We start from the raw sequence: 23,131 nt of genomic DNA, 5'->3' as shown, positions 1-23,131 counted from the left end.
GCAGTGCCAACCACTGAGCCACCATGCCACCTAATCAGAAAAGATTTTCAAGGATGTTGCCAGGGGTGGAGATTTTGAGCTATATTTCAAGAAGTGCTGAATAAGGCTGAGGCCATTTTCCCTGGAGTGTCAAAAGCTGACGAGTGACCTTATAGAGGCTTATAAAATCAAGAAGGGTATGAATAGCGTAAACAGACAAGGTCTTTTCTACAGTGTGGGGGAGTCCAAAATTAAAAGGCATAGCTTTAAGGTGAGAGGAGAAAGATGTCCATGTACGGAGTGAGCTGCCTGAGGAAGTGGTGGAGGCTGGTACAGTTATAACATTTAAAAGGCATCTGGTTGGGTATATGAATAGGAAGGGTTTAGAGGGATATGGGCGAATGCTCATAAGTGGAAGTAGATTTTTCTAGGATATCTGGTCGGCGTAGACAAGTTTGACTGATGGGTCTGTTTCTGTGTTGCACATCTCTATAGCAGGCCAATATTTATTGAAAAATCAGTGAACAGATTTGAAAAATTTTGTTTTTTAAGATCCTATATAACCTAACTATATAACCTATATAACCAGCTCATAGATAATGGCAATCTAAACCTCAAGATCATGGTTTAAAATCCCACACTGGGTGATAGTAGGAACTGCCAATGCTGGAGAATCTGGGATAACACGGTGCGAAGCTGGATGAACACAGCAGGCCAAGCAGCATCAGAGGAGCAGGAAAGCTGACATTTTGGGTCGAAACTCTTCTTCAGAAATGGGGGAGGGGAAGAGGATTCTGAAATAAATAGAGAGAGAGGCAGAGGTGGAAAGAAGATGGATAAAGGAGAAGATAGGGTGAGAGAAGACAGTCAGGTCAAAGAGGCGGGTTTAGAGCCAGTGAAGGTGAATGTAGGTGGGGAGTTAGGGAGGGGTAGGTCAGTCCAGGGAGGACGGACCGGTCAAGGAGGCGGAATGAGGTTAGTGGGTATGAGATGGGGGTGGGGCTTGAGTGGGAGGAATGGTTACGGAGGCAGGGACTAGCTGGGCTGGCTTTGGGATGCGGCCAGGGGAGGGGAGATTTTGAAGCTTGTGAAGTCCACATTACAGCACAGTACATGCCCTTCGGCCCTCGATATAGTGCCGACCTGTCATACCGACCTGAAGCCTATCTAACCTTCACTATTTCCATGTACGTCCATATGCTTATCCAATGACGACTTAAATGTACCTAAAGTTGGCGAATCTACAACCGTTGCAGGCAAAGCGTTCCATTCCCTTACTACTCTGAGTAAAGAAACTACCTCTGACATCTGTCCTACATCTTTCACCCCTCAATTTAAAGCTACGCCCCCTCATGCTCACCGTCACCATCCTAGGAAAAAGGCTCTCCCTATCCACCCTATCTAACCCTTTGATTATTTTATATGTTTCAATTAAGTCACCTCTCAACCTTCTCTCTATCGAAAACAGCCTCAAGTTCCTCAGCCTTTCCTCGTAAGACCTTCCCTCCATACCAGGCAACATCCTAGTAAATCTCCTCTGCACCCTTTCCAAAGCTTCCACATCCTTCTTGTAATGCGGTAACCAGGACTGTACACAATACTCCAAGCGCGGCCGCACCAGAGTTTTGTACAGCTGCAGCATAACCTCTTGGTTCCGGAACTCGATTCCTCTATTAATAAAAGCTAAAACACTGTGTGCCTTCTTAACAGCCCTGTCCACCTGGGTGGCAACTTTCAAGGATCTGTGTACATGGACACCGAGATCTCTCTACTCATCTACACTACTAAGAATCTTACCATTAGCCCAGTACTTTGCCTTCTGGTTACTCCTACCAAAGTGCATCACCTCACACTCGTCTGCATTAAACTCCATTTGCCACCTCTCAGCCCAGCTCTGCATCTTATCTATGTCTCTCTGCAACCTACAGCATCCTTCGTCATATCCACAATCCATTGATACCCTTGGGCTGCAGGGTTCCCAATGAAATATGAGATGCTGTTCCTGCATTTTTCGGTTGGTGTCATTGTGCAGGAGGCCCAGGATGGACTTGTCGTCCGAGGAGTGGCGGGGGGCGGGATGGTGGTGGAGGAGTTGAAATGGTTCGTGACTGGGAGGTGGGAGGAATTGAAAGAATGGGGAATGCAGGTGTATAGGGAAAAATTTTGGCTGTTATTTTTCCCTTACACCTTTTTCAGTTGTTACATGCCGCAATATATATTTCAACTGGTCTTTTAGATCATGCCTCAGAATAGAAGAAAGTCTTTACCAGCTTGTATCCCAACTCAACCCTGAGTGCCATGGAGTTGTCATTCTTTGAATAAGATGTAAAACAGTCATTTTCCCTTCTCCCAGGTGGGCGTAAAAAAGTCCCGCAACACAGTTGCAGAGAAAAGCGATTTCCTCTCCATTCCAGGTCAAAATTTATCCCTTAACCAGCATATCCAAAATGCAGATCATTTGGTCAAAACATATTGCTGTTTGCAAAACCTTCCTGTGCACTAATTGTCTGCTACATTTACTATATTACAGCAGTAACTACGCTTCAAAGGTGAAATTGGCTGTAAAGCATCTTGGCATAGTCCTGAGGTCATGCACAATGCTGCACAAATGCAAATCTGTTTTTCTCCAATGTAATTCCTCAGAATCAGTCTTCACCTTCCAATGTAAATCCAGTTTGTGGGATGTCTTAATCTTGTAACAGCTGTCATGAGTTACACAATTCTCTCGTCTAGTCACCAGTTATATGAGAAGATCGAACTAAAAGAATTACAGGCAAATGATTAAATAAAAGAGTATTCAACAAAGCTGTGTTTATTTTTAAGGTTATTCTCAGATTTGTGGATATGCAATGTACTTACAGCCTTTACTGTTCTCTTTGTTTTCTCCAACTACTTGTACTTGCCTTGTCATTCCTGACTAGCGCCACCCTCTACTTGTGGCATCTACCCAATGGCATTCTTAATACTTGGGTCTTCCTCTGAGTTTCCTATCCATCTAGTGTGGAGATATCTGCCAATAGCTCTGCTGGGGCAACATGGTGGCTTAGTGGTTGGCACTGCTCCCTCACTGTGCCAGGGACCCAGGTTCGATTCCAGCCTCGGGCGACTGTGTGGACTTTACACATTCACCCCATGTCTGTGGGGGTTCCCTCCAGATGCCCTGGTTTCCTCTTACAGTGCAGAGATGTACAGGCTAGGTGGATTGGCCATGCTAAATTGCCCATAGTTTTCAGGGATGTGTAGGTTAGGTGGATTAGCCATAGGAAATGCAGGGTTACAGTGATAGTGTGGGGGGATGTGTGTGGGTAGGATACTCTTCGAAGAGTTAGTGTGGACTCGACGGGTTGATTGGCCTGCTTCCACACTGTAAGGATTCTATGATTCTAGTGTGACACAGTGTCAAGGAGATGGAGAGTCAGTGTATTGAGAACTGTGGGACAATTTGTTGCAAAGCACATTTTACTCCATTACAGTTTACATCGAGTGCCCGTCTTGTGGAAATGTTCTACTCAGTGAAGCCCAACCATTTTGTATGACATTTTTAAGACAAATTATCCAGTAAGCAATCATCATAAGAAGGGGCACATTTTATTTAATTTGTTACCTTCTATACCCTCTGGATGTCCCAGAGCATTTGCAGCCGATGATTTATTTTTAGAATGTCATCACTGTCATTCATAATTAAATGCAGTTATCTTCCCACGGTAAGATTGAATACAGATTAGGGAGATGACCAATGGATCTGATGATGACACTGGATGGATGAATATTGAGTTAGAAATTACCTTGGAAGCATCTTTAGGCATTTTACAATGTTAAAGAGGCTCTATAAATGCATTGCCTGTGATATTTTCAGTTACCATTTCTATCTGCAATACTGAGTACCACTTGCCTCTTGCACAGCTGTGTCCAGTGTTCCTTGGAGATGTATAATGCTTTGGAACATCAGATTGTGATCCATGCCAAGCTAATCCTTGCGTACATCGCAGCTAATCATTTCTTCTACCATGGCCAGAGGCAACAAGATTTATTATTTCCTTGATGCTGCTGAGCAGCTAATGTAGAAACAACCATTCTCATCACCGCCTACCTCCCGGCCAATAGAGACAGCCTTCTCCACCTCGCCACCAAGTGGTCAGTTCACCAGCTCAGATGGGAAAGCTGTTGGAAAGCCCAGCAAAGGTCAGTAACAACTACCCCAGATGAGTAGAATGACTCAGCAATGTTGACTCCAGCCTGGACTTTCATTCCGAGATCAGTAGGGCTGAGTCAGAATATTTCCCAGCCCTTCAAATGCAACCCTAAGAAAAGTGGCCCAGATGTTGGACATGTTCTTCTATGCTGATGCAGTTCTCTTGGTATTCGGCTGGTGTTCTCCAGGACAAAAGCCGTGGAGACTGGGTCTCAAGTAGTTGGACGGCCTGCCCCTATGTTATGTATTGAATTTTTAAAAAAAAACGGCAATAAATCATAAACCATCTTCAGCCCGGAACTGTGCACCCCCCACATGCACACTTCATGTTCCAGCTATGCCAAATCGCAACTCCACTTATCCTTAACACCTCATACCCTCCATGTTCACTCAGGTCTTTGTATCAATCCCCATTATCCTTAATTGTCTTCACGTTAACTTAAGGTCTGTGCCCATTGCTGGTAAACCTTTAAAGCCCTTATGCCAACTTTATGTCATTTCATACCAGCCTGTAGACCCACCCACCACCTATTTACTTTGTACCTTTGACAGTTCAAACCATATCAACCATGAGCTCATCTCAGGGCTAACGTAGAGATTAGGTCAAAAAAATTTAAAATGTCAACTTCATTGTATTGAAGAAAGCCATCAAATACATAAATTCTGCTTATTCCGTTTACAGCCCTTCACGACTTACAGCTGTCAATCAAATTGTGAAATGGCAAGCATTCTACTGTGATAATGGATGGTTGTGAAACCAGTCATATAGCACTGAATCCAGTAATGGTAACACTCAGGCGTATATCAACAGACAGAGTGAAGCACGAAGTGATGATCTGTTTTAACTCCAAGCATATTTTTTCCAAAGATTTAAGTGGCAGTAACTTTAAATTCCTTCACAGCTTGTCAGCTCCTTTATTATATGCCTTTGACAGTTCCTCTCGATACTTTTGACAGTTGTCTTCACTGTTCTCATGGCATTCACAATTCCATGAGTTTATACATTTTTTATGCACAGTCCTGCCTCCTTTTGTCAATCCAAAGAGCATTTGATCACTGACAAAGGTGTTCGGGGACTAGATTCAAGCAGTGTATCCTGGCTGAATCCAGATGGATCCACGAAGTTCAGACTGGCTCATTGCCAATTCTAATCGATACACTTCACCCACCAAGATCAGCATAATCATACCGTACTAGAGGCTGCTGCTGATTTTTATGGGGCAGTTTTCTCCTCAAAATTGTAAAGACAGAATACGAGCTACTTCCATGAAAATACTAATTGCCATTCTCTATTGTGGCTTGTCTCGGTTGTTGACCATATCAGGCATATTTGTGATGATGAGGAGGTTGATTGTCCTGGTGAAAATCAAGGTAAGTAATGTGCATTGGAAAGACAGTCTAGGCAGTTACTGGAGGGGTGCATTCTGCATAAGAAGTTCCAATACAAGCTATTGTACATGGGGACAAATCAGCCATAAGCTGCACTGTTTTATCATTGGAAACTTGGTCAAGGAGAATTTATGCATTTGCTGCTTTTAACAAAACCTCTTTCAGAATTTGCTAGAGAAAACTGACATATGAAATCTTCAAAAGTGTCTAGCCAGATTAATTTTAGGCACTTCACTGCAGTACCACGATAGTGCAGTGACGGTTCAAAGATGCACTGGTGCATGCGTTTATAAGGGCCACCAGTGTTTTTCAGGAAAACCACTTCAGTGGAGAAAACCTAGATCATGTTACAAACGCTACACCTCCAGCATTCCTGTGTCACCTTTTTCTATTATAGATTTGTATACCCTTGTTTACGATTTAATCTGATTATGTAAAATAACATTGCAATAGTACCCTACTTATCTTCCACCCACTCCACCCACTGGCACGCCTAAAACTGACTGGCATTGCAAGTGATAATGCCAATTGGGATTAGTGTGGCATTGGTAGATTTTGTAACAGATGTGGGCATTATAATTACAACTGAAAATGTGTAAGTAAGAACGTAATGCATGGACTTTAATATAGGGGACAGATTTCTAAATGAGTTTTCAACCCGATTACTTTACTGGGTTGTTAGCATTTAAACAGATGCAGCCATTTAAATGTAAGTGGTTGCATTAAGAACCAAATATTGCAAGCAACTTCAAAATACTAATCTCAAATATATTTGAGCTTTCCTGAAGGCATTTTTTGGAGGAAATTCAAATTGTAGCTAGCAATACCTAGGGGCTGGCAAAATCAACATGAATTCAGGAAACAGAGGGTGGGCTATTAATGGTGCAGTACTCAAACACCCTGCTTGATAACTGATGACGTGAAGGTGCTGCTGTATGACTTGGGTGTGAGGAGGGTTGCTCTGTTTGCCACTCCAGAGTTCAGCAAAGCAGCATGCCCTGCAGGAAGTGGCGGTCAGGCTCAACCTTGCGCGCAGCGCCCGATACAGCTGGGAACAGATGTGGGAGAAGATGGCACACCTTAAGGAAGCTGCCAAGGTAAGCCTACCCAATAGTTCCATTTACCCGGTTAACGGCCCTATATGTATTCTGCAAAGTGTCGCCAGATAACCTGATGCAAGTTTCCTGCTCACCCTTGTTAAGCCCTTACCACAACCTTGTAGTGCTTTCATTGCTGACTGCATGTCTGTGCGTGAACATTTACAGCTGCAACTTACAACTGAAAGCCTTGGCATGCTCACAATTTCAAAGAGTTAAAGCATTATAACTAACTCTAGTTGTATTGTATATATTCACTCAATGACACTTGTTGTAGGTGACAGATGCAGCACATCTTACTCACTCTATGCTCTAACCACAGAGATTGCTCGAACAACTGGTAGTTAATATAAATAAATTGGAGGAAGGCTCAAAAATCCCAATCTATTGGTTCTCATACAGGAGACCACCTTTCGGGATAAAAAACCGATGGACATCTCTCCACAAACCATGGGCTGAAACTATCCAAATGTACCTTGTTCATATTCACACTCAAATAAGGTTACAAATGAGCAATTTATACCTGGGGTTCAATTGAAAAATGTTTCTTGGAAACCATTTGTCAGAATTTAGCCATCAAGCTGAGTAGCTCACATTGAGAAATATCATTTAAAGGTTTAAAGGGACCTATTACACCCTAACTGGGAGGCAGCAGCAGCAAACAGCCCTGCTGACTTTAGAATCCAATCAGAGGTCGCCATTGAAGTGCTTGAAAGCTAATGTGAACTGGTCCAAAGGCCTGATTCAATAATTTGGGACTTCATCTTAGATGCTATTAAAGCTGTTAGGTCCTCCACCAACTCCCTTGCTTCTTCCAGTCCAATCATGCCTCCCTCTTACTCCCCATGACTCATGTTTCCTCCATGCTAACTCATGTCTCTTCATGCCAACATTTATCTTCATGTTACCTTCACGGGTACTCAAACAATATCAATTGTGGAGAACCTCCAAATCCATGTGGCAGGTTTTTAAAAATTTCTACCGATCATGGGAGCCTGTCACTCATTCATACTTCATACTGAAAACAGAAGCAATTATGAGACCATTCCAAGATTTTAAGTTCTCTAGAGCGTTCAATTAGTCATAAAAACAACACACTTCTTTTAAGTAGCCATATCAAAGGCAGCTGATCCTTGAATAGCTTGTTAACTGGCAGTGAAAATGTGAATGGGATAAGATTGAATGCAGCACTAATTTCAAGTGATCATACAGAGTACAGGTTTCCCACGAGTATGACAGAAATACTGCTACTTCAATATATCTGTCAGAAGGGAGACTGACATCTGAGTTGGCGGAACCATTTGACAATCCAGCCCAACTTTTAATATTAGGCAATTTTCTATCACTGTAAGTGGGACAAGAAAGGATAGGAAACTCTCCCTCTAATTAATGTATGTTTACAAGCACCTGGAAATGCAGCTCATGATCTTGAGGAGATAGCAGAGTTGAAGATGAGTAAATGAAAATATCACAGGAAGAAATGATATAATCACAAGAAGAGCAAGTGAGAGCATCACACGAGAGTTAGCAACAGCGTTTCAAGAGAAACAGTGACAGTTTCCATCAAACATCACCACTTATGGAGGCAGATTTTTCTGTCATTTTAAGCTCTTGAGGACAGGAAAGGCGATCAAATTATAATAAACATCATTAATGCTGTTGGTCTTCCTAAGCCAAAGCCTGCCACTGCAGATCTGGGACGTGAGATGGCACATGGCTCTGGGAGCTGGAGTACTGGCACTGCAAGGGAGGGGAGGAATTACATAGGAGAACGTTGTATGGCACTGCCAGACTTCGCAAGTCATTGGATCTATTGCCCTCTTAAATACACAGGGCCTTGTCAGTTGTGATCTTAGTGTCATCTCTTGTTGAGAAGGCATCTGCCATCAGCATGATGCACCAATGTGCACTCAGCTGAGATGCTGCACATGTCCAGTAAAGACACAGGTATTCATGACCAGCTGTCCATTGGGTTTCACACTCCTTCAATACTGCTTTTCAGTCATGATCAAGTCTCTTTGCCTCTGCCTGTAGATCTTCTGTTCAGTGTTCTACGTGTCCCTATCGTTTGTATCTCTCATCCCCCTCCTCTGGATCCGGATTCCTTCCTGGCATTATGCTCTTTTCATGGAGGCAGTGCTTGCCTCAGTGGCCCAATTCAAAGGCCTCAATTTCAGAGTGTGCAGTACCTTGTTTTAGCTGTATCCTTCCTGGTGCCTAGGTGGAAACCATTGTCCTTATGTCTATGAAAGGACAGGCAAAGCCAAAGCTTTTGCAACCTAAACATGCAAAGTTCATAATGCTAGATCCTCCCCTGAGTTGCAGTGGCTGCTGCAATTTTAACTTCAAAGGAAAAAAGCCTGTGAAACTGTGAAACATTTTCTTTACCTTTTTGAATCCTTTCCAACTTCATAACTTTGCCTGCAACATAGTCCTCATCTCCATTCAGCTTGTCTGATACAAACAGCTGTTTAAAAACTCCACACATCCAAGTTTGCTGACAATACAAAGTTCAGTGGGAACATCAGCAGTGAGAAGGACACAAAGTAGCTGCAAAGGATATAGCCACGTGGAATGAATTGTTAAAAGAAAGCAAGCTAGAAATGTCAAAAACACAGAGCAAGAGTTTTTATAGTTTCTCAATGTCTAGAACACCTCTATTTACTTTGCTTACCCTTTCATTTTGGATATCAGTAGAATCCCTTGCAATCTGTTTTTACATTTCTAGGGGAGAGATAATTTTTTTAATAATAGTAGGCATTAGGGAATTTGGGCCAAAGTCAGGTGTGTAGAGTTAAGCTATATATCAGCCATGAGATCATTGAATGATGGAAAAAGATTGAAGGCTGAATGGCTTATTCCAGTTCCTCTGTTCCTATGACCTAGCCATTTTGCCACTGGACTAGTAATACAGAGACCCAGGTAATGTTACAGGGACCTGGGTTTAAATCTTGCCATGGCAGATGATGGAATTTGAATAAAAATCGCGAAATAAGAGTCCAATAATGCCCACGAAATCGGTAATGATTGTCAGAAAACCTATCTGATTCACTAATGTCCTTTACAGAACGTACCTGACTTCCTTACTGGTTCTGGCCTACATGTGACCCACAGCAATGTGGTTGACTCCTAACTGGCATCATGGCAATTAGGATTGAACAATAAATCATAGTCCTGGAACAAAACCCACATCCAAGAATGGAGAAGAAGATTATTCCAGAACTTGAAGTCACTAACTCCGAATTAGTGATCAGCCATTTACCACTGAGATAAGGAAACATGTTCATGACTGAAAGGATTAGGAATTAGGAATTCTGTATTCCAGGAAACTGTGGATTTCCGGACATTGAATATATTCAAATTAGCTTGTAAGATTTTGGGTATTAAGAGAATTAGGGATTTGGGAATAGTAGGGCAAGGTGGAGGTAAGTGAAGGAAAATCAGCCCTGTTATTGTTGAATGTCAGAGCAGGCTCAAGAATTCAAATAACCTAGTCCAGCTGCTGTGTCATATGGTTTTAGGTATCTGGATACTAATAGACATTTAAGAATGGAACCAGGCGGGTGCAGTTCCATACAGCAAGACACCTTTATAAATAGACTGCCTTTCTGCAAAGTGAGATATATCTGTCCTTATAAGTGTGTAGATAGGCGGCCTGTCATAATTTTGGAAACTGTTCCAATTGTATCCTTCCTGTTTTGTATTTGTCTCAGTTCTGCCCTTGCTGCCAACTCACAAAGGAAGGAAAATGTCAGTCCAATACACTCCCACCTGGAAGTGGAAATAATATGTTACGTATAACCTCTTTCTTCATTGCTGCTAATAAGAAGAAATTATTTAAAATTCTTTACTTTTCATGGTAAAATAGTCAAGAGACATGCTTGCAGATGCTGCCTTCACTCAAACGAAAGAACATTGCAAATTCACCAATTTAGACTACAAAATATAACCACACAGTGCAACTAAAGCATGTGGTACAAGATTAGTCTAATCACTCAAGTCCATCATTATGTATTTGCAAAGATTATTTGGACAACTACAATGAGTTACTGTAGATAAACGTCAAATACATAATAGGCTGTGGCCAATTATCTTTGCCAAGAATTTATGTGATGTCAAATAATTGTTTAATAAAGTCTGCTGTGGATTTGTTTCCATCATGTGCTTCTTAGTCAAGGTTTTTTCAGATGCTAGGTGTGAATGTGAACATATTCAATTTAGAACCAAAAGAACTGCGGCTGCTGTGAATCAGGTACAAAACCAAAGTTGCTGGAAAAGCTCAGCAGGTCTGGCAGCATCTGTGGAGGAGAAAACAGAGTTAACATTTTGGGTCCGGTGACCTTTCCTCAGAACTGTTTGATTTAGAGAAGCTTTGAACTGCCATAGTGAAGCACTTGGATTTTTCAGTATGTTTGACTGAAAGGAAGTGACCTAAAAATTGCCAAGATGGATTTGTTATTCTTCTATTCAGTATCACCTCAAACATAAACTTCTGCATTTAAAAAAAAAACATATTTAGTTATAACATCAAGTATTTACATTGTTCATTGCATCGCCTCAGGATATACTGAAGCAGTTATGCTGTTTTATCAACTGTAGTATCAAGTGTAGCCCTTGTTGTAATGTAGAGAAACACGGTTGTCAGTTTGTGTAGAGCAAGGCTCCAGAAACAGCAAATATGTTGCTGAGAAGAGAATCTATTTTAGTGATGTAATTTGAAGGATAAGTATTGGTCAGGAAACTGGATGGAAATGCCAGCTCCTTTTGGAATAATGCCATGGGATGTTGCATCGAGCTGAAAAGGAAGATGAAGTTTCAGTTGAATATTGGATCTTAAAAACCCCACATTCCCAATGCCCTCACCCCATCTATCAGCAAAGAAATAGTGGGTGACCTTGCTCTAGAACATAGAACATAGAACAGTACAGCACAGAACAGGCCCTTCAGCCCACAATGTTGTGCCGACCATTGATCCTCATGTATGCACCCTCAAATTTCTGTGACCATATACATGTCCAGCAGTCTCTTAAATGACCCCAATGACCTTGCTTCCACAACTGCTGCTGGCAACGCATTCCATGCTCCCACAACTCTCTGCGTAAAGAACCTGCCTCTGACATCCCCTCTATACTTTCCTCCAAACAGCTTAAAACTATGACCCCTCGTGCTAGCCATTTCTGCCCTGGGAAATAGTCTCTGGCTATCAACTCTATCTGTGCCTCTCATTATCTTGTATACCTCAATTAGGTCCCCTCTCCTCCTCCTTTTCTCCAATGAAAAGAGACTGAGCTCAGTCAACCTCTCTTCATAAGATAAGCCCTCCAGTCCAGGCAGCATCCTGGTAAACCTCCTCTGAACCCTCTCCAAAGCATCCACATCTTTCCTATAATAGGGCGCCCAGAACTGGACGCAGTATTCCAAGTGCGGTCTAACCAAAGTTTTATAGAGCTGCAACAAGATCTCACGACTCTTAAACTCAATCCCCCTGTTAATGAAAGCCAAAACACCATATGCTTTCTTAACAACCCTGTCCACTTGGGTGGCCATTTTAAGGGATCTATGTATCTGCACACCAAGATCCCTCTGTTCCTCCACGCTGCCAAGAATCCTATCCTTAATCCTGTACTCAGCTTTCAAATTCGACCTTCCAAAATGCATCACCTCGCATTTATCCAGGTTGAACTCCATCTGCCACCTCTCAGCCCATCTCTGCATCCTGTCAATGTCCCAATGTCTAGATTGCAAAGGATGGGGTGCAAAAGGACGCAAGTTTCCTATCATTGCCTTGCATATACATTTCGGGACATGTTCATTCTGTCTAAGATTGAGGACTCTGAAGTTAAGCAATGACTTGAGACAGAAAAAATTGAAACAAGCCTTTGAGAGGGCATGAGCCGTTCTTTTAATGCATTGAGTAATCTCAACGGAATGTTGAACATCCATTTCTGAATTTTTTTTTCTGAGTGCACAGAAGTTGCTCATTCAGTGTGCCCCCATAGTCTGTGTTCATATCATTCCTCTTGGTGACTAAAGCACCCGAAGATATATTTGCTTCTGAGCAGATTTGGCAGCATCTGTGAAGGGAAAGCAGAGTTAACGTTTCAGGTCTAGACACTGTTCTAAAGAAGGATCACTAGACCCGAAGTGTTAAGTCTGCTTTCTTTTCACGGATACTGCCAGAACTGTTGATCTTTTCCAGCAATTTCAGTTTCTGCTTCCGATTTCCAGAACTGCAGTTCCTTCAGTTTTTAAAATATTTTCTTCTGTTCATTAATATAGAAAGAGTCAGAATGAGGTAGTAAGAAATTTAGCATGTGAAGGTCCAGACTTAGCCTCTTAGAATCGAGGACATCATAACCCTGGCAGTGATAGCACTCACTGACATTTTAGTGTCTGCTTCAAGTGATAATAAAAAAATGAGTAGCTCTCTTCTGACATTGCACACAGACAGCCAAAATCAAATGTAGTCTTCAGGTGAAGCAGTGTAATTGGACCATGATGTGAAGATATACACAAGCTGTCAATGTAAACTTGTTAATTTGGAATTACACTTTCTTGCCTATAATAGAACTGATAGAGAAAAGGTATAGTCATAGCATGACATATTTTACAAGAGTAAGTGTCATAAATATGGCAATAAGAACTGATGATGACTCATGCTACTGCAGTGCTTTTACTCCATAATGTATAAATTCTTATATTTTTATGGCATCATATCACATCAGCGGAATACATGAAAAACCTTCAGGTTTTATCGAGTCTGCTATAGGGCATGGTGTGTGAAGTCCTTTGAGTATAGGACATGGTTACATGATTTAATTAATGCGTGTAAAGTGATTAAAAGGCTTGATAGAGCAGAGAACCTATTTTCTCCTGTAGGGAAGACCAGAACACGGGTAATATGAAACCAAAATTAAAGTTCGGATATATAGATATGATGCCAGGGAGCATTTCCTCATTTTAAGTAGTGGAAATCTGGAATTCACTCCCTCAAAGAACTGGAGGTTGAGGTGAGTTCAATTGAAAATTTAAGAACTGTTATGGAACCAGCCGAAGGAAATAGAGTTGAGTAGTCATACTGTAAGTGAGTGACAGGACAAGTTCAAGTGTTAAAAGGCTTATTCCTTTTCTTACATTCCTGAGCACAGAATCTCTCTGTGCTAACAACATCTCACAGGTATCAGTGAGATGCATAAATGGTTGATCAGTGCTGTGGGTGGTGTGAGTTGAAGGAGGGATTTTACCAGGATACTACACCAGACAATATTGTCTTTCTGAGTAATGCACTGGATCTTTAAGAGACCAGGAGGAACAGGAAGGTGAGACCACAGATCAAGCATTTTTATGTCAGGTAGCACCTGCAACCATGTGGCATTCGCTGCGTACCACAGCACTGAGCACGGGGCTGGAGGGTTTGAGCTACAGGGAGAGGCAGAATAGGCTGGGGCTATTTTCCCCGTAAGATTGGAGCAGACGGCTGACTTTATAGGAGTTTATAAAATCATCAGTGGCATGGTTAGGGTGAATAGTTTTCCCCAGGGTGGAAGAGGGTAAAACTAGAGGGTATAGGCTTAAGGTGAGAAGGAAAAGATATAAAGGGCATCTTTTTTCCCCACACGGGGTGGTGTGTGTTCGGAATGAGCTGCCACACAAAGTGGTGCAGGCTGGTGCAGTTACAACCGGAGTCATACTCGTAAGTGAGTGATGGAACAAGTTCAAGCCTTAAAAGGTTGATTCATTTTCCTACGTTTCTGAGCACAGAATTTCTCTGCGCTAACAACATCTCACAAGTATCAGTGAGATGCATAAGTTAATTTAAATTATTTAAAAGGCACCTGAAGGGGTACCATGAATAGAAAGGGTTTAGAGGGATATGGGCCAATGCTGCAAAAGGGACTAGATTAATTTAGGATATCTAGTCAGCACGGACAAGTTGGACTGAAGGATCTGTTTCCATGCTGCATAACTCCACAAACCAGCCTAGATTATCCTGAACTAGAACTTCAACCCACAGCAGATACTTAGGCAGCAATAGTACCAAGTTGATTCATGAGATTGATTCCTTTTTTGCTTTCACACCAGTGTACTTCCTGAAAAGTTTTGTAAAAGCATGTGAAACAGAAAGGCCTACCTCTGTGCTATATCACTCTCAAACTTTTAGTGTTAACATAGAACAAGAAGGATTATTTCTGAGCAGTCTTGACCATGTTTTAATCAACCTACTAAAAAGAAAAGGCAAGATTTTGTCTTTATATTGAACCTTTCACAAATCCAGACATCTCAAAGCAATTTACAGCCAAAGTTCATCAATGAAGTACACAAATGTAGGGAACATGGCGGCCAGTTGCACAAAGCAAGGTTCCACAAACAGCACAAGGTTCCACATTTACTCTATTTGTAGGTGGCACTTAAGCTATAAATGTTGGCCAAGCTGCTAGAAGAACTCGCCAGCTGCACTTCGAAGCAATCGAAAGGACAGTCAGGACCTTGGTTGAACATTTCATCTGAAGAAAAACAACACCAACAGCACAGAGAGAGTGAAATCACTAGATTTTGTGAAAAGGTTTTTGAGTGGAGTTTGAACACACAGCATTGTGGGTACAAGGCAAAAAGATTGCCACTGAACTGTAGGATTTACTCAAGATTGTTTTTGGACTTAACGGGGGGACAGGTTTCTACACAGAAAGCATATTAAAAACAAATTTCTATGTGCATTTAAAATTACTCTATATTGCTGGCAATTAAGTGGCTCTAAATTTGATGGCATTTAATATGAAAATATTGTAATGAGCAGACAAATGCTTTTGGTGATTGTCTAGTTATATATGACATTTATCTTTTTTGGAGTGTGCTGTGTGCACACTATTGTATTACAAAAGGGACAGTACCTCAGAGGAATCATTGCTTGTAAAGTCCTTTGAAGTTTTTATAACTGAAAGGTTTCCCCTCTACTGAGGTGTAAAAATCAGAGGCAAAGGCTGGCTTCAGTCAATACTGACAAATATTAAAAAATAAAACAGGTTTGCACAAGGACAGATACAAGCAAATAGTAGAGGGGAAAAATGATTAGAATGCAGCTGTATTCTGCAGAAAGAGAATACCGAATGGTGACCTCACAATTTTCAACATTGTGAAAGAGTTCAGTGTGACAGGCATCGAGAAGATGTTTCACTGGCCGGCGAGATCAAATCTAGGAGTCATAAATAGAAGATTGCCACTAATAAATCCAAAGGGAATTTATGACTGACTTCTTCATGCAGAAAGTGTTTAAAAGAGCAACATGGTGGCTCAGTGGTTAGCACTGCAGCTTCACAGCACCAGGGATCCGGGTTTGATTCAATCCTCAGGCAACTGTCTGTGTTGAGTTTGCACATTCTCCCCGTGTCTGCATGGGTTTCCTCCAGGCGCTCCGGTTTCCTTGCACCGTCCACAGATGTGCAGGCTAGATGGATTGGCCATGTTAAATTGCTGTAGTGTCTGTGGATGTGTAGATTAAGGGAGTTAAAGGGGGATGGGTCTGGATGGGATGCTGTGTGGGCTTGTTGAGCCAAAGGGCCAGTTTCCACACTGCAGGGATTCTTATCTGTGAAAGTGGAACTTAGTACAGTTATATAAGATAGCTGAGGTGAATAGTATAGATGTATTTTAGAGGAAGCTGGATAAGCACATGCAGGGGAAGGGAATGTAAGGATATATTCATGGGGTGAGATAGAGAAAGGAAGCTCTTGTAGAGTAAGCACTGACATGGACCTGTTGGACTAAATGACCTGTTTTAGGCTTGCAAGGATTTTGTAACTTATAAATTGTTGAGTAGAACAGGCTCATAATTGGGCAATTCTGTTTGTAATTGAGCAGTGTAATTTAACATAGACAAAGATTACACAGTATAATTTATGTTTATGTGCAGCCTTAGGTCTCTGAGTATTCAGATGTGGAAGATTTTCATCTTTGAATTCAATGGCAGCAGCACTGCATGCTATTAACTCAGATACTGCATCAGGCAGTGTCAGGGTTTGCCTCAGATGAGCCTGGCAACAGCTGTTTTTAAGCAGTAGCCTCAGGAGAGCAATGCCTGCATGTTTGTGTTATGTTCTATTCTCCCAAATAGCTGGATGAACCCTCTGGTCTGTCTTAATATTTTCATCCAAAAAGCTATTAATGCAAACAATTCCTGATTAGTGATTTACCCTGTGGCACCATGTGGAAACTATCCAAATTCTCTTCAAGCAAGAGCCTTGCTTACAACTTATTGATTTTTAAATCAATGCAAAATTATAATTCTAATCGTTCACATGCTTATCCATTACCCGCTTTCTCTTTCACTCTAAACATTACACTTATTCCACCCTCTTTAACATACATAATGAAAAAATAAATGATGTCAATAAAAGCTCATGTAATGTGGTGTGAATGGTGTACTATGGTGCGAATAGTGTAGTAGAAACAAAGAAAATAGAAGCAGAAGTAGGGCCATTTGGCTAATCAAGCTCACTCCACATGTGCAATGAGAAAAGCTGATCCTTATCTCAGTACCATAATCCTCTTCTGTCCTCATACTGCTTAATGCCTTAGAGTCCATAAATATATTTCTTTCTTCAAATATATTCAGTGGCTTGGCTTCCCATGGTAGAGATTTTCCTGTGGTAGAGATTTTCACAGGTTCAGCGGTCCAAATGAGGAAATTTCTCCTCGGCTCAGTCCAAAATGGCCTATTCTCATACGCTGAGACTGTAAGCCCTTGTTATAGAGCTCCTGGCCACAGGAAACATCAACCCTGCATTGGGTTTGCCCAGTCCTGCCAAAATTTTATATGTTCCAATTAGATCCCTCCTCATTTTCTAAACTCTAGTGAAAACAGGCCTAGTCAACACATACTGTCCTAATTGGGCAAACTTGCTGTCCCAGGACTCAGTCTCGTGAGCACTTCACTACACTCCCTGTAAGGCAAGTATATTATTTTTTGGTAAGGAGATCAGAACCTCATACAATACTCCCAAGTGAGTTCTCAGCAAGACCCTGTATATCTGTACTAAGATTTCATTGTCCCTGTACTCAAAACCTCTTGCAACAAAGACCAATGCATCATTTGCCTTCCTACTGCTTGTTGGACCTGCGTGCATGTTTTCTTTGATGGAGTAGTGTACAAGGACAGCCGTGTCCCTTTTGTACATCAACATAAATGTTGGCTGGATATAATGTAGTCGGAATAGTATAATATGGTGTGAACAGTCCAACCTCGTGTTCATGGTGTGATATGGCGCTAATGGTGTAATGTGCAGTGAATAACTGAATAGACAGAACATGTAACATGGCTTAAGCAAAATACGATGCTTTAGGCAACTAAAGTTTGTGAGAAACCAATAGAAAGCGATAACCTTTTAAAAACATCAATGGAAAAAAACCATTGGACAAGATTTCACTTTTTAAGACTTCTACTAGAGCAAAATAACTAAAGTAAGCATTGTGCAAACATTAGGAGAAAAGAATAATTCAAATACAAAGCTAAATTTCAATTGAAAGCATTGATACAACAAAGATACACTTCATATGGGCACACAAACTTGTATTATTTCTTCGACAGATGTGGGTCTCCGTGCAGTTTCAGTGTTTCCAACTCCAGCATTTATTGCTTCTCCATGGAAGTGGGAATGGCTTACTCTCAATTATTTTCACCTGTGAGTGACTTTCAGCAGCAGACATGTTCCATCTTCCGTCGATTAAATCATGACAATCCTGACAACACAAAATCATCAAAGATTCCTTTCAGTAACCCCCTAAATGGTCTGTTGGGCTCTGGCAACATCGAAACAATGACAAAGAGGAAACAAAACCAGAAGTTGCTGGAAAACCTCAATCGGTCTAGCAGCATCTGTGGAGAGAAAGTAAGAGTTTACATTTTGGGTCGAGTGACCCTTCTTCCAAACTATTAATGCTGAAGATAGGGTGGGAGAGTGGGGAGGAGTGAACGATAGGTGGAGATGGACTCCAGTGTGAGAGAACAACATTTGGGCAGGCAAAGACCAAAATAAAGGTCAGCCTTGGAAAACCATTAGTTGCTAAAGGGGACCATCAGTGGCTGACAATGAGTTGTTTGTGGTAGCAAGCCATGTGATAACATGGTGTGGTGTGTGGGAGTTGGGGTAAGGATGTGCAAGAAGGTGCCCAGGCTCTAAAATTATTGAGGAACAAATTCCTGCAGTTGTTGGAATCTGCACTGAAAACAACAAATGCTGGAGATCACAGCAGGTCAGACAGCATCCATGGAGAGAGATCAAGCTAATGTTTCGAGTCTAGATGACGCTTCATCAGAGTAGCGTCATCTAGACTCAAAACGTTAGCTTGCTCTCTCTCCATGGATGCTGTCTGACCCACTGTGATCTCAGCATTAGTTGTTTTCCCCAAAACTTATTGAACTTGCTGAAGCATTATAGCAAGGCTGAGACAGAGAAATTAACCAGGGAACATGGTAGTGTATTGAAATGGCAGGCAACAGGAAGCTCAGGGTTTATTTTTTGTGGACAGGATGTAGGTATTCTGCAAAGCGGTCACACAGTCTGCAGTTTATCTCCCCAGTGTAGAAGAGCAGCGTTGTGAGCAGCGAATGCAGTAAACTAGATTGAGTGTAGTGCAGGTAAAGTGCTGCCTCAACTGGAAGCCATGTTGGGGCCTTGGATACTAAGAAGGGAAGAAGTAAATTGACAGATGGTACACCTTCTGTGATTGCAGGGAAGGCACCATGAGGGTGTGGGGACATGTTGGGAATGAAGGAGGAGTGGATCAGGATGTTCCAGTACCTAAGGAAGGCTGATAAGGGAGGGGAGGGGAATATCTTTCTAGTGGTGGCATCCTGCTGGAGATGGTGGAAAAGCCATCTAATGATCGTTTGGATGTGGATGCTGGTGGGATGGTACGTGAGGATGAGAGGGCTCTATTGCTGTTGTGGAAGGGAAGAGAAGAGGCTCTGGCCAAAATGTGGGAGATGGGTCGGACATGGCTGAGGGCTCTGTCGACAACAGAGCTGGGGAATCCTTGGTTGAGGAAGAAGGTGGCCATTTCAGAGGTCCCTTCTCAAAATTAGTATCGGGAGAATACATACAGTGGTAATGGAGGAACTGGGAGAATGGAATAGAGTCTTCACAGGAAGCAGGGTGTGAGGATGTATAGTTAAGGTAACTTTGGGAGCCAGGGGTTTTGTAGTGGATATTGGTGGCCAGCCTGTCCCCAAAAATGAAAACAGAGATATCGAGGAAGGGAAAGGAGATGCCAGAGATGGACCAGGTGAAGGTTTGAGCAGGGTGGAAACTGGAAACTAACTTGACAAACTTTCCAATTTCAGATGAGACAGGGAAAAAGCATTAGTGATTTCATCAGTGTACCGGAGAAAGTCTTGTGAGTGGGGCCCAAGTAGGACTGGAATATTCCACATGCCCAACTAAGAGAGACGGGCAGAACTAGACCCCATGTGGGTACCCGTGGCCACACCTTTGACAAGAAGAAAATGAGAACAGTTCAAGCAGAGGTTGTTCCTAGTGAGGACTCACTCAGGCAGGCAGAGGAGGATGATGGTGGATGGGGACAGGTGGGAGGGTAGAGCCTTAAGACTACACTAATGGGAAATGGACATGTAAAGGGACTGCGCATTCACGATGAAGATGCTGGAGCCTGTGAAATGCAAACTCTGAAAAGCAACAAAGAGGCTTGTCCAATCCAATTGCATTTTCTGTCTTCAGCGCTCTGCTCTTTCTGACTAGCTAACTCCCAGGGAGGCAGTCTCTTCTCTATTTTTGGAGGTCTATTTCAAGAGTAGAATCCAATTACAGACTGCAAAACAGAAACTGGTTCGATTTAGAGCGAACCTTGCTTTGTCCCTGTTTACATGAAATTTCAATGTTTTCTGAGCTGCCAAACAGAAAATGCTAGCTGACCCAACCTCATTGCAGTTAGAATTTTATATATCCTTTGCATCTTTGATTTTCATCACCATGACAACCTCAGGTGACATGGGCATTTCTTGGAATCTCATGATTTCATAATCAGGAAACTAATTAACTCACCTTCAGAATGCTCCCAAGCCCCCTTTGATCCTAAAGGAACATAGCACAAAAGAAAATACAACCTTTTCCCAACACACTGGTCATCACAAAACAAGTATGTTTTCTTAAATTGTTACCACTTGCATTGCAAGGGTCTTTTCTGACTGTTCAGCTTGAACTGTTCAGCTGCTTATTCAAAATCTCTGTGATGTGGTGTGAATAACTGAATGCATAGAACATATAACATGGCCTAAGCAATGTACAAAGTGTAAGCAGCTAAAGGTTGTTAGAAACCTGGTGGAAAGTGATGAACTTTTTAAACTTTATAACAGGCACAACAATTTAAGTAAGAAGGGCTATTAAATTGAAATTGATTCCCGTCGAAAGTTGCGCACACTTCCCAGTCTGTATCTGTGACGTTTTCCTTCTGACCCAAACAGGAATTCCCATAGCCCTTTGAAGGAGGAGAAACAAACATTTAAGAGAAAGAGGCAATTCAGCCTGTCGTACCCATGTTGGCCCAAAAAAATACTGTAGTCTAATCTCTTTTGCATCTCTTTGTATGTAGCCATGTATATTGTGATCCTTCAGATGTTTTTTAAAATGTGTTGAGGGTTTCTGCCTGAACCGTACTGCAGGGAATTAGTTCTAGACTGCCAGTACACAGGAAATAATTACTCCTCATTTCTCCTCAAATCCTTCTGCTAACTCCTTTAAAGCTATCTCACTAATTATTATTCTACAAATACAATTTTGATCTTTCCTGTGCAATCTATCTAGGTTTCTAATAATTTTACACAATTCAATTTGATGTCCCCTCAGCACCCTCTATTCCATCTTTCCTCATAGCTATAACTCTCCATTCTAACAATGTCCTTATGAAGTTCTTGGGTACGCTTGTTCATGTGATCGAATTCTGCTTCATGTACTGCACCAGTACTGCATACAAAACTCGGGTCCAACTATGGTTTTGTACAGTTTTAGTACAAACCCTCATTCCTCACATACTTTAAGCCTCAGCCTACCAAAGATTATATTTGGACTATCTGCAAATGTCTTAATCATGTTTCCTACATTTGAGTTTAAATAATTATGATATACTGCAATAATAAGGGACACAGTACTGAAGCTTTAGAACCACAATGAATAGGGACCTTTTCATCACAAAGAGCACTTGCTGTTCATAACCTTTTTTCTGTCCTGCTATTGAATCAATTTTTAAAATTCTGCTATTTCCCTTTGGATTCACTGAGTTCTTAATTTTCTGATCAGTCTGCAAAATGAGATATTGTCACTAGCAATGTTAGAATCCATGTAGACCTTATCAAACACACTACTCTGCAGAAGCTTCATTGTTGCTTTCATGATAAAATGTAATCCAGTTTGTCAGATACGACATTTCTTTCACTAATCTGTTCTGACTGCTCTTGATTATTGCATGCTTCTCCAAGCAACAGTCTAAATTTCAGAAACTTGCCTATAATTTGCCTATCACGGAAGATAGGATGACTGGCCAATCAGCTTTTGTTTTCTCCTATCACTAACGATGGTACAAAGTTAGCAGTCCTCCAGTCTTCTGGCACAAAACCTGAGGTCAGAGAGGAATGGAAAATGATCGGCAAAGCATTTAACAAGTTGGGATCAATGTCCTCAATAATAGTTCCTTCTCTCACCATGTTAATCCCATGCATTGAGCAAGATTTCATCATAGAATCCCCACAATTTGGAAGCAAGCCATTCTGCCCATCAAGTTCACAGTGACCCTCTGAAGAGCATCCCATCCAGTCCCACCCCCCCTACCTTAACCCTGTAAGCCTACATTTCCCATGGCTAATCCACCTAATGTGGACACAATGGATAATTTAGCATGGCCAATCTACCTACCCTGTACACCTTCGGACTGTGGGAGAAAACCAGAACACCCAGTGGAAACCCCACGCAGACACAGGGACAACATGCAAACTCCATACAGATAGTCACCTGAGGGTGAAATCGAACCCAGGTCCCTGGCACTGTGAGGCAGCAGCGCTAACCATTGAGCCACATGCCGCCCATGCAGGTGACAATGATTTCAGTCAAAGTTTGTACAGTTGATGAGAATCCTGCATCACTTAATTTTTTTGGGAAGACCCTCTGGAATTAAGTACCAGACTAAGTGCCACTTAAATGGCTAGTTGTAGGCATTCTCAAAACTCAGGACACCAGGGACGAAAATCCTCCCCTTGAGAGGTGCCAGCTGATCAAAGGCTTGCAGCTATATGTTGCAAACAGCGCCACCGAGTGAGCAGTGGCTACTGCCGGAAATGTACCCAGGGAGAGACAAGGATTCCCAAGGGATCTAGCTGAGTGAGAGCTGATCCAGGGCCAGGAAGGGAGGGGGAGAAGAGTTAAGGGAAGGGGTTGTAGCAATGAGATGATGGGGAGCCAGCAAGTACAGAGAG

The 23,131-nt window shown here is 41.9% G+C and overlaps 1 protein-coding gene across 11 annotated transcripts in view; it reads left to right on the top strand.

Moving 5' to 3' along the window:
- LOC125448871 (catenin delta-2-like) overlaps window positions 1-23,131 on the top strand; it is a 1,175,930-nt gene that overhangs the window by 941,750 nt on the left and 211,049 nt on the right. For all 11 annotated transcript variants that reach the window (XM_059652900.1, XM_059652905.1, XM_059652902.1 and 8 more), the window contains one exon: window positions 6,538-6,657. In XM_059652900.1, the coding sequence (XP_059508883.1) occupies window positions 6,538-6,657 (120 nt within the window). The remainder of the gene's footprint in view (window positions 1-6,537; window positions 6,658-23,131) is intronic.

The sequence above is a fragment of the Stegostoma tigrinum genome, chromosome 2, assembly GCF_030684315.1.
Source record: "Stegostoma tigrinum isolate sSteTig4 chromosome 2, sSteTig4.hap1, whole genome shotgun sequence".
Lineage (NCBI taxonomy): Eukaryota > Metazoa > Chordata > Chondrichthyes > Orectolobiformes > Stegostomatidae > Stegostoma > Stegostoma tigrinum.
This window is presented reverse-complemented; position numbering and strand designations above follow the sequence as displayed.